Source organism: Tachyglossus aculeatus, chromosome X5 (genome assembly GCF_015852505.1).
Source record: "Tachyglossus aculeatus isolate mTacAcu1 chromosome X5, mTacAcu1.pri, whole genome shotgun sequence".
Lineage (NCBI taxonomy): Eukaryota > Metazoa > Chordata > Mammalia > Monotremata > Tachyglossidae > Tachyglossus > Tachyglossus aculeatus.
The window spans coordinates 6416592-6429220 of NC_052097.1; the positions used below are offsets into that span (position 1 = coordinate 6416592).

General features: G+C 51.0%; 1 protein-coding gene across 2 annotated transcripts in view; it reads left to right on the plus strand.

Annotated features, from left to right (window-relative positions):
* Positions 1–3014, plus strand: part of AFF1 (AF4/FMR2 family member 1) — a 181968-nt gene extending 178954 nt beyond the window's left edge. For both annotated transcript variants that reach the window (XM_038769104.1, XM_038769105.1), the window contains 2 exons: positions 1116–1339; positions 1810–3014. In XM_038769104.1, the coding sequence (XP_038625032.1) occupies positions 1116–1339; positions 1810–1931 (346 nt within the window). In that variant the 3' untranslated portion in view covers positions 1932–3014. The remainder of the gene's footprint in view (positions 1–1115; positions 1340–1809) is intronic.
* Positions 3015–12629: the final 9615 nt, after the last annotated feature.

Below are 12629 nucleotides of genomic sequence, written 5' to 3' on the forward strand. Positions count from 1 at the left end.
CGGGTCCTCTGACTCCTAGTCATGTGCTCCGCCCACTATGCTACGCTGCTTCTCCCTGAGTTTCTTCGTGTATCTTCCTTCCATCATGCTTTCTCATAGTTAAACTCATTCTAGTCTCAGAGTTCATTCCCTGTTCCAGGGGAAATCATCTCGCTCCCCTTCTCCCGACTGGGAGAAACTGAAGCAGAGACTTGAAGCTGATGGGAGATTCCATAGTCAAGTCGTTTGGCTAGATGGTTGGCCATATTGTCAGATCCCTGGGGGCTCTTGTCTGCCTACTCAATTGTGTTCTCTCAGGTGCCTAGTACAGTGCCCAGCACCCAGTAAGCACTCGATAAGAACTAGTGCTTGGATGATGTCCAAGCTACAGCTAGAATCTGAGCCTTTTGACTTCTAGCCTGTGGCTCTGTTCACCTCATGTGCTCCCCTTCTGGCATGCTTTGACCTCCAGGTTGGCCGTTTTGAAGTATCTTGTCAGAAAGCAGTCGAATTGAAGCAGCATAGCCTAGTGGAAAATGGGCCTGGAAGTAAGAGGACCTGGGTTCTAATCCTGGCTCTGCCACCTGCTTGCTGTGTGACTTGGGGCAAGTCACTTCACGTCTGTGCCTCGGTTCCTGTGTTCTCTCTCCTAATTATACTGGGAGCTCCGTGCGGGACAGGGACTCCACCCAACCTGATTAACCTACCCCAGTGCTTCGAGCAGTGTTTGACACGTAGTAAGCAATTAACAAATACCATTTTTAAGAAAAAAAGAAAGAAAGAAATTAGCTGATGGCTTGTAAGCACTGTTCAGGCAGGGTAGCGCCTGCTTGCTGAGACACCTCCCAACCGTCCCATCTCATCCATAAAGTGCCCCCGGGCGGCAGATTGCCAGTAGTCAAAGGTGCCGAGTTTTCTTGGAGAGCAGTGGGTGGCAGCGGCTGATTGTGGCTCTCCAGGCAGCCACCCCACTTGATATCCCATATCTGGTCCGCCGTGGCCGCCCGCTCCCTGCTCAAGCCAAGGATCAGACCAGGCCCGGCGGAAGCGGATTCCAGTGGCCGGGGCTCAGCAGGGCGGGCCGCCCGGGGACGTAACCTGGCTCTCTCCTTTCCTCTCCTCTCCCACCTGGTCAGAAGCACCGGCACGCCGTCCCCTCACTCCCCCCTGCCTTCTCATGCCAGCTCGGCGAGCTCCTGCCAGCCGGGGTCGAACGCCAATGGGGGCGGAGCGGCGGGGACCGTCAGCACCCCGGTCCTGATCCAGACCATGACCTCCTCCTATGTCACCATCACTTCCTATTTCCTAAACGCATACGAACTCTGGGAGCAGGCTGATGCGCTGGCAAGGAAGAACAAAGGTAAGGGGGTGGCCCGGAGCATGGCAGTGGCCAGGTGATGCAGAGGGCTGCCTGTGGGGTGCTGAGGCGTGGTCCTGGGCCGGCTCTGGGCCGTTTGTCACAGAAAGGAAGGGAGTAACCTCCCGCCCGTTTAGATTCGCGTCCTTCTTGAGAACAGAGGCGGTGGCGGCAGTTGAGAGGACTGTGAGTTGTCCTCAACTCCTTCCCCTGGGGCCCAACAGCCTTAGAATCTGGTACTGTCAAGTGAGCCGGATGCAGCCCGAGCCACTCGGCTCCCGGTTTTCGGCCCGTCGCCACAGCCAGAGGCGTGTAACCTGCCGCCGCCCCTTCGGCAGCCTCGGCTGGTTCAGTACAACTGCCAGAGTGAACCCATTGGGCCAGTTTTTCTCGTCGGTATTTGTCGACTCTAACTCACTGTCCGCCTCTCCCCCACGCCCCCTTCTCTTTTTCCCTCTCGCTCTCTTCCCCAGAATTCTTTGCTGAGCTCAGCACAGCAGCGTGCTCCCTGACCATGAACAGCAGTTTGACCGAGCTGGTCCACTACATGAAACAGGGTTTACAGTCGCTGAGACTGGCAACAAAAATGCCATAACCAGGGCTCAAGGTGACGGGGGCCCTGGGGACTTATTTGCACTTTGGAAGCCTAAGAAACAGTACGGCCAGCAGCAGCAGCGTTGGGACCCCCACAGGACCCCAAGCTGGGGGAAAGGCGCTGGCCCCACTGGACATTCTGACCTACTGTGCTCCTCGGTCGGTCCTGTGGTTAGGCTGGAGAGCCGAGATGAAGGAGGCCTCAGGGTGGATATGATGCCTTTTCTCTACTAATGGACAGAAGTGCAATGTGTCCCTTAAATGGTCGCGCGCATCAGTGGTCTATGAACATTTCCCTCATTGAATAACCAGCAGGATGGCATAAAAAGAAATCCCAAGAGGAAGCAGTCCCAGCTCCAAAAGCTGATTGAGATCATCTCCAAAACCACAGTGGTCCTGCCCAGAGGGGTGGTAGATTGGGGTGGGTTTTTTATTTTTTTATTACTATTTTTTTTAATTTATTATTATTGTTGTTCTAACCAAATGATTTGTGGTGATGGGTTTGGGATATTTTTATTTTAGCCTGGTTTGGGCCTGGGGAGGGAGGGTTGGAACGGGGACAGGACTGAAAGCGTCAAACAGCATTATGTTGAAACCCAAATTGTGAAGGACCATGTTTTGCCGCGCTCCTTGTCCACCTATGGACTGTGACTTCCCCAAATCAAAGTATTATTGAATCATGAATTTTCCAAATCCACTGCCCCACTGCCTTCAGTACTGCAAGCCCGCTTGTTAAACCACTACGAGTTTGATTTGTCCGTTACTTAGAGACGTGCATCTGGAAAATGAGTCCACGTCAGAACAGCTGAGAGGTACATTATCCTGTAGGGCCTAGAGGAGACCTCTCGCGAAGGAGGAAGGGGGAAGGGTTGCCACTGCCATTGTGTTTTTCCCACCGGGTGAGGAGGTGACCTGGCGTGATGACGATCAGTCACCGTGGCCCGGGGACTTTACTTTGAACTTCCCGCTTGGTGAAGCCAGGCGTACTCTCTTTAGATGCTGGTGATGGTTCGCCGGACTTGGGAGCGATGCGGAGCCAGGGAGCCGTGGGGCTATTTGAGATTGCACCCCGTGTAGTTGGTGGTCTGGTCATCCCAGCCTCTCAGAACTCTGCCTCCTGGTGAGGCACAGTAGGGATGGTGGTGGTGATTCAGTTCAGTGGCTTCTCTCTTTTTGCCCCAAGTTTTGGGTCCCGAGTGGATCATCAATGCCAGCCTCATCACCATCCCAGCGCTTTGACTCTAGAGAAGCCCCTCTCTTCCTCACCTCTCCTTTTCCCCTCTAATCCCTTCCCACCCCCTTAAAGTCACCCGCAGGAATTCCTTCACTGAAACTTCCACCCGGATGCGAGATCTTTCTGTGGTGGTCCGTAAGACAAAGAATCTTGGTTTTCTTCCTCGGTAAATCCTTCACCCACATGTGCCTTCCACCATGCAGTCTTCAGTCAGCACTTGATGTGTTTAGGATGTTGGGAAGTAAGGTTGTGTAGGGGTGTGTGGCAGTTCCCCCCACCAACCCCCCAGGTACGTTGGCTGACCCAGACATGATGTCGAATCCTGGTCTTTCCTGATGACCGGCCACAGCACTCACAGGGGCATACCGTGTAAGGCCCATGAACGGAGACCAGTTCCTTGCCAGTATTTCCCAAAGCAAGCTCCTTAGAAAGGAGGAGGAGATCTGGAAGTTCTCCTCTCTGTGGTCCCCCTAGCAAGTCGAAAGTTCCCCGTCGGATTTATATAAACGAAGAAGCAAATAGTAAGTCGAGTGATGCTGTGAGATGTCAGATTCCCAGAAGGCCTTGCCATCCCTTCCCTCTCCACCTGCCCAATCTCAGGAGCTCCCTTTGGAGTTTTTCTGCAAGCGTTTCTTGCTTGAAGTTCTTTAGTTTCTCCCCGTTGTCAACCTGTGTCATTCCTTGAGGGATAAATGTTCCGCCAAGTAAGTCAAAGTTGGATCCAAGGCCAGGGACCCAACCGCGACTTGCAGAGCACCCCTGATAGCTCCAACCACTTTTTCATTCATCGCTCTTCGGAGGCAGAGCCGTGGCTGGTGGAAAAGTCCTGTCAAACCAGGTGACTCAGAGGCGGCGTGCTTACGGGCTCCGGTTGGGTGAACCGAACCGGTGCGGTGCCCCCCGGGCAGAGAGGGAGCTGTGATTTGGGATGGCCGAGGTTGTGGCCTGGGAGACACGGGCGTATGCATGTTGGGTCAGAGCTTACACATCCCCCAGCCGGACGGCCTTTTTACAGTCCTGACTGAGCCTGGGTCCGAAAGAGCTGATTTCTGTTCAGGGGCCTTCCGTTCTTCTAGGTGGCCTGCTTTCCGTGGGTCTGTTGGAAATTCAGTTTTCACTTGGAGGAATGAAGAGCAGTCCGCATCAATCGATATGCACTATAGTGATCATTGTATAGTTCAGGTTATTTTGGCAAGTTGCCTTGCACCTAAGAAGAGAGGATTCCTAAGCGACCCCCTTTTTATGTAGTTGTAAAATGTAGTGGCTACCGACCATATTATTAGTCACCGGGTCAGTTGCTGTTACAGGTTGTTGTATATAAATCTAAAAGTTTTTATGGAGGGGTATTTTTTTGTTCGTTTTGTTTTGTCTTTAGAGCAAATGCACTTTTTTCATGGCACGCTTAAGATCCCAAAGGCAAAATTTGTACTCGAGTAGTCGATCGAGAAGTCTGGTTTGTAAAATGAAATGTTGAACATGTATGAAATCCTCATGCCCACGTTAGCCGGGCATGAGGGGTAGACACCCCGCGAGGCAGTGACACAACTCCTAAGGCATTTTTGCAGGGATACAAATGGAAAATGGGGTCAAAATCTTGTCTTTGCCTCTGCTAGGGGGCTGTTGGGGTGGGCTGGGTTTGGGGTTTTTTTGTTTTGTTTCTGTTTTTTCGCCTTAAAAAAAAAGTCTGCTTTGTTTTGTGTTTTGTTGTTCTGATGGGAGGAGGGAGAGTGCCCTTGAGTGTTGGCTCTGCACAGAGGTGTTGCAAAGTGAATGAGCCAGGTAGGTTCATGTGAAAAAGGATCCTGTTTGACCATGAATAACCACCTTCCAAAGGGCCTACAAGGTGACCCACTGGGGAACCAGCAACAGGGCATCTGGGGCTCGGGAGGAGATGGGAGCGAATGAACAAAAGGCCAACGGGGAATCAAGCATTGTCAAAGTGGGAATCAGGCCCCAGCCTGATTTGGTTGGGGAACAGCCCAGTCATGGCTCTGAGGAAAACTTGGCAGTTGTTTTGTCGCTCCTGACTTTGCTGCATTGATTTCCAATGAGAGCTATTTTCACGGCCTTGACTCTAGAGGTCGGAGCTGTGCGTGCAGGCCTCCCTCCCCCTCCCACCGGACATCTGCTGATGGGACTTGGAATTCACCTCCCGCCTCCAGCTTCTCTCCACATCAGGAAAGGTCTTTAGAAGCAGTTTGGGTGCCCCACACCTTCCCAGTCCCCATCCCCGCCCCCCCTTAAAGCCTTCCACCAAGCAGGACACAAGAGACGAATGGCCCGAAGCCTGGTTTGGGTTGCAGTTCTTTGTCTTTCCATTGGAAGAAGGAAGCAGGTGACTTATTGTCCCAGCAGAATGGTCAGAATAGTTGTGTAGTCAGGGGCAGGGAGAGGGCTGCCCAGAACAGAGCCTGTGGGTTCTGATCGGTCAGCCTGCTTGGCCCACTGGCCTTATGCAGGGTTTCTGGGGAAGGATTTTGGAGGATTTTAGAAATGTCTGTTCTTGGATGTGGATCAAACCTGATTTGGAAATATGAAGATATTATTTATTTGCCCTTGCCTTAATGGTCACACTCTAGGCCTCTTCTCTTTAGTTCTTCCCTGGTCCCAGCTCTGGCTGTCCACGTGGATGAGGTGGCTTGCCCACCACTCTTGGATCTGAAGCCAAATGGGTGCAGCCAGACCAGCGTGGATTTGCAACCTCCTCCTACCTCTTTATCTCTCTCTTCCCTTCCCTGCTCCTTTCCCCCAGACACTACACCACATCTGGAGCAAAAACCTTGCCTTATCTCTTTTGCACTTTGAACCGACATATCCCCTCCCCACCAGAGAGCAGTATTCCAAACCCAGGGAGAGCATTTTAGGAGTTTGGGTTTGTCATCACTCACTTTCTCACTTGAGAACTCGAGCTCCCCACCCCCGTACTGCGATTGCCCTGCATCGGAGCCCCGGGTTAGCGTGGGTCCCCTCCAGAGGCACTCGGTCTTCTTGACTCTTCTCTTTCCTGTCTCTCTCCTCCTCCTCCTCTGGTTGTGGCAGTGTGTGCGTGTGCGCACGTGTGCATTGATGAATTGTGAGCCATATCAATGGCATTAGCTCCTGTTAAAGGATAGCTGTCCTGCACCATCCATTGCTGCCTAGAAGTGCACCATGGGCACCATTGGAAGCTGCAGACCAGGGAAGGCCACAGGGTCCTGTCCAGTCGTGCCCTTGGAGATGTGGTCTGGGAGCGTCCCTTCCCAGGAGACGCTTCAGTCCAATGGTCCGGCGAGGGGGGTGGGGGTGGGAGGGTAAGGGTAGGGGCGGGGGAAGAGTACAGTTGTTCTCTCAGGAAGGCTCCTGCGAGCCGAAGGCCAAACCCCGTCCGATGTGTCCGAACCTCAGCGGGGGGATGGAGGGACCTTAGGGCGTGGGGGGAGCTCAGAGGACCGGTTGACATTGAAGTGACGATTAACCCAGGCAGTATTAACTTTGCCAATTGTCCAGGCCGTCACGGCGGATTAATGAGATTCCTGCACATCCCCAGGTGTGAAGTCCCACACTGTCCTCCTTTCTGTGTTGGTGATGTTTGTGCAGTGTTTTTTTGTTGTTTACTTTGAAATATTTTTTTTTTAATTTCTGAATGTTCTCATGTTTTGGATGTTGCTGAGCAGGGTTGCCTTTTTATTTATTACTATTATATATATATATATATATATATTTTTTTTGCTTATAACTTTAGGCGTAAGTCAAATCTTGGTATTATCATCTGAAACTGTTTTAAAATGAGCAGACTGTCCAGTGGATGCACAAGGATCACTCATCTGTCTTAATGAAATGAGGATGTGTCTTTCTTTCGTGATTCTGGAATTAAGGTGCCAGCAATCCCCATAGCAGCAGTGGTGTGTGTATATCCAGTAGGGAAGTAATGGGAAGATGTGTGCCACAAGAATTCATTGAGGTAAACTCGTGTACTTTTATCCAGGTCATCGAATGTATCCGGGGGCTTTGGTGACTGAGATTTAGCTGCCTTGTACAGACCTTTAATGAGACTTACACCAGATGTGGGAGAAGTCTAGTTTTTTGTTCAAAAAAGGAAAAAAGTCCAGGAAAGACCCATCTAAAGATTGTTGTGCCATAGGTCTTTTGTTCGTTGTTCTCTGTAATGAGGATGAGTTGCTGTTGGAAAAAAAAAATCTGATTTGACTTTGTTCGTCGTCTTATTCTTTCCTTTTCACGAGAGGATTGAACTGTTAAAATAAAAATAAAAGTTTAGAAAAAATATTGGGCCTTTGTCTTTTTGGTGGTAATATTTCTACTGGTCTGAGCAACTGATTCGCTGGTGAGAATCATTAGCCTTGACTCCTAGCCACCCATTCTGCCATGAGAAGCCAGTAACCATTGGCTGTCAATTAATGTTCCTAGAGAGATTTCAATCTGGGAAGTATTTTGGGACTGAAATATATCATGTGGACTTATGCGTGGGTTATTCAGCTTATTCTGACCACTGTAGACAAGGTGGCCTGTGATAGTGAACCCAGTGATCTCCAATACGGGTGCGAGGTTTCTCTTCTGCTTTCAGTTTCCTTCTCTGGAAGTAATTCTACCTTGTTGCTTTGGGGATCTGGCTGTAGATGTAAGTCTACCTTGTTGCTTTCAGGATGTTGCTCTAGATAATATGTCTTCCTTGTTGCTTTCAGGATCTGGCTCTAGATGTAATTCTGCCTTGTTGCTTTCAAGATACTGCTCTAGATAATAGAAATCTATCTTGTTGCTTTCGGGATCTGGCTCTAGATGTAATTCTACTGTGTTGCTTTCAGGCCAGATGATATGTCTACCTTGCTTTCGGGACCTTGCTCGAGATATTTCTACTTTGTTGCTTTTGGGACTTTGCTCTAGCTCCAATTCTGCCTTGTTGCTTTTGGGATGTAATTCGAGAGGCGATTCTGTCTTGTTGCTTTTGGAATATTGCTGTAGATGTGGTCAAGGAAGCACCTTTGAGGCAGCACTTCAAGAACTGATGGCAGTCACGGAGCCCAGAGAGAGTGAAGGTGCCTCAGGTGGGCAGTTTAAGGGAAGACTTTCCTCAGGTGTCCTTGCGGGCCCCAGTACTTCTGGTTCCTCCAGGCCGGGAAGGAAGCTGCCACCTCTGTTCTTCAAGGACCATGGCTAGGGGAAGACATCCAGACCCTCAATTAATCGATCAGTGGTGTTTCTTGAGTGCTTACTATGTGCAAAGCACTGAATTTAAGAGTTTGGGAGAGTACAGTACATCAGAATTTGGAGGAACGGTCCCTGCCCCTATGAGCTTATAGTCTAGACTCTCGTCAGTCTGTGTTACCACTGTCCACTGACTTGACGCTGAGGTCCGGGGCTGGAGGGGTTGGGCCAATCACACCTCTGTAGTCTGTCCTGCTGACCAGCTGCTGGGGTTTGCGGCAAAGGTGTTCTGGGCTTGGCTCGGATGCTGGGAAACCGGACCTGTTGGGCACCTCCCTGGACAGGATTTAGGAAGCATGGGCAGCTGCCTGTAAGTTCCAAGGTGTGGGTGTGTTGGTGTGGACAGGCACTGTGGCAGGACCTAGATGCTAGTGGACCGGGGAAGAGTTTCTGGCCTCTTGGAGCCTAAGCCTAAGCACTGTACCAAGCGCTTGGGAAATCGGCAACATATAGAGACGGTCCCTACCCTAACTTGTACTTTTCCAAGCGCTTAGTACAGTGCCCTGCACACAGTAAGCACTCAATAAATACGATTGAATGAATGAATGAAATGAATACCCAACAACGGGCTCACAGTCCAGAAGGGGGAATAATATAATAATGTTGGTATTTGTTAAGCGCTTACTACGTGCAAAGCACCGTTCTAAGCGCTGGGGTAGATACAAGGTATCCAGGTTGTCCCACGTGGGGCTCACAGTCTTCATCCCCATTTTACAGATGAGGGAACTGAGGCCCAGAGAAGTGAAGTGACTTGCCCAAAGTCACACAGCTGACAAGTGGCAGAGCTGGGATTTGAACCCAAGACCTCTGACTCCAAAGCCCATGCTCTTTCCACTGGGTCACGCTCAATGGGGATGAATAATAATAAAAATAATAATAATGATGGCATTTATTAAGCGCTTACTATGTGCAGAGCACTGTTCTAAGCGCTGGGGAGGTTACAAGGTGATCAGGTTGTCCCACGCAGGGCTCACAGTCTTAATCCCCATTTTACAGATGAGGTAACAGAGGCATAGAGAAGTTGTGACTTGCCCAAAGTCACACAGCTGACAATTGGCGGAGCTGGGATTTGAAACCACGACCTCTAACTCCAAAGCTCAGGCTCTTTCCTACTGAGCCACTGTGAGCCCCACGGGGGACAACCCGATTACCTTGTATCCACCCCCAGCGCTCAGAACAGTGCTTGGCACTTATTAAGCGCTTAACAAATACCGTCGTTATTACGGTTGTTGTTGTTGTTCCTCCCCCCCGTCCTGCTGCTGCGGCGGCTGCTGGCCAATGCTGTCGGTGCCGGTGTCAGGCCGCTGTACTGCCGGTGATCGTCCACCAGGTGGCGGAGGTCCAGGCCGTGGCCACTGCCGTCCGCCAGGAGGCGCTGGTCCCGGGCCGCTGGCTCAGGCCTGGTAGGGGCCCGGCCCCGGGCGAACATTTATTGAGCGCCTGCTGCGTGCAGAGCACTGGACTAAGCGCTTGGAAAGCATCCCAGGCAGGCGCCCCCCCCCCCCCAAACTGGGACCGACTGACCCCGTCCTGGCCGCCCGGTGGCCCATCCCCTCCCTACGGTGGCAGCCGAAGCTCCTCCCGGGCAGGAAGAAGTGGCGATGGCAGCGGGACCCTCGGGATCCAGGTGAGTTTCCGCGCGGCCCCGACGGGCCCGGGCAGCGGCTGGGGCGGGGATCAATCAATCAATCGTATTGATTGAGCGCCTACTGTGTGCAGACCACTGTGCTAAGCGCTTGGGAAGTACAAGTTGGCAACATATAGAGACGGTCCCTACCCAGCAGTGGGCTCACATCGTGCCAGGGGCTGCGGGAGCAAGGGAGCCTCCGCTGGGGCTGGCCGCCAGGTGGCGCCGTCGCTCTTGGAAAACCGGCTAAGGCCTGACCGGATTCGGGCCCCTTAAGTAATAATTATTATTAATATCATGTATATAATATAATTATGGCATTTAATAATAATAATGGCATTTATTAAGCGCTTACTATGTGCAAAGCACGTGGCTCAGTGGGAAGAGCACGGGCTTTGGAGTCAGAGGTCGCGGGTTAGAATCCCGACTCCGCCACTTGCCTGCTGTGTGACCATAGGAAAGTCACTTAACTTCTCGGAGCCTCACTTACCTCATCTGTAAAATGGGGATGATGACTGGGAGCCCCACGCAGGACAGGCTGATCACCTGGTATCCCCCCAGCACTTACCTCCTTCCCTTCCCCACGGCACCTGTATATCTGTATATATGTTTGTACATATTATTCTATTTATTTATCTTTATTTTACTCTATTTTATTTATCACAGTCTTTTAGACTGTGAGCCCACTGTTGGGTAGGGATATATAACTCTATATGTTGCCAACTTGTACTTCCCAAGCGCTTGGTACAGTGCTCTGCACACAATAAATACGATTGATTTTACTTGTACATATCTATTCTATTTATTTTATTTTGTTAATGTTTGGTTTTATTCTCTGTCTCCCCCTTCTAGAGCGTGAGCCCACTGTTGGGTAGGGACTGTCTCTATATGTTGCCAACTTGTACTTCCCAAGTGCTTAGTACAGTGCTCTGCACACAATAAGCGCTCAATAAATACAATTGATCAATTGATTAGAACAGTGCTTTGCACATAGTAAGCGCTTAACAAATGCCATTATTATTATTATTATTGCAAGGCCCACGTGGGACAACTCAATCACCTGGCATCCGCCCCCAGCGCTTAGAACAGTGCTTTGCACATAGTAAGCGCTTAACAAATGCCATCATCATCATTATTACTATTATTGTTACTAGGTGATCAGGTTGTCCCACGGGGGGGCTCATGGTCTTAATCCCCATTTTACAGATGAGGTAACTGAGGCACAGAGAAGTCGTGACTTGCCCAATGTCACACAGCTGGCAATTGGTGGAGCTGGGATTTGAACCCATGTTCTCTGGCTTCAAAGCCTGTGCTCTTTCCACTGAGCCATGCTGCTTCTCATTTGTTAAGCCCTTACTATGTGCCGGGAACTGTACTAAGCCCTGGGGTAGATACAAGCAAGTCGGATTGAACACAGTCCCTTGCCCCATGTGGGGCTCATAGTCTCAATCCCCATTTTACAGATTGGGAGTATCGAGGCCCAGAGAAGTGTTTTGCCCAAGGTCACAGAGCAGACAAGTGGTGGAGCTGGGATTAAAACCCATAACCTTCTGACTCCCAGGACCATGCTCTATCCACTCCACCATGCTGCTTCTCCATCTTCTGCCTCTGACACCGCAACTGTCTGGCCACCACAGGCCGGCACCAGCCCAGGCCCCAGCAGCTGCAGAGCCCCATGCCGATGGGTGGGCCAGACAGTCGGGAGGGGAGACTGAGGGGAGGCCTCCGGCAGTTCTAGCTGGTCAAGTGAGACTGGAAGTTTTCTGCCCACACAAGTTTGGGGTAGGGGAGCTTAGTTTGGGACAGAGAAGTCCCGTTAGCATCATTTTGAGTTAAAACCAATTGGCATTTATTATGTGCACTTGACTCGGTGAATTTCCACTGTACTATCCCAAGAACTTAGCCCAGTAAAGTAACGGTAGGTTGTCAGAAACCTTCCAGAGCTCCCTTTCTCTTACCTGTGGAAGAGAGCTAGGGGTTTCCAGTCTCCGACCTGCTGGTCGCTCAGCCCTTGAGGCCACAGGCCTTTCTGTGAACACACCCTCTCCCCCCACAGGATGAGCTGGACACTCCCCCACCACTTCGCCGCAAGCGGAGTCGCCTTCCTGGGGACCAGCTGGGATAAGGTAAGCTTGGGGCCATTTTTAGATGTGAAAAACCCATTTTGTTCTCAGATGGTGTTGTGAGTAATCTGTCGCACGTTCTCTGGGACAGGGGTTTGGAGCCTCTTTCTAAGGTCTGACAGGAGAGAGGCAATTAGACTTTATGCTTACCCTGGATGCCTGCCTACATACCCACTGGGTTTCACTTGTGGCCTCCCTGCTCTCAGCAGCCAGCAATCCAGTAGGGGATCAGTCAGGGCAACAGGCCCACAGCCCAGACTCCCAAAGAGCTCCTGGAGAGCAGAAGTCCCGGTCTACACCAACTCCCAAATCTATCTCGCTCCACCGCATTTCCCCAGCCCCATGTGCGAGTTGGGAGATGGGTGTGAAAGATTCATTTTCCATCAGTACCACCAGACACTGAGAATTTCTTTCTCTGTGTTGCTGTTCAAGGATCCAATGCCAAAGCAAGGGGGCCCTTCAGAGGATTGGCAAGCAAAAAGATTGCCTGCTGAATGCCCACATGGCTGCTAGGAA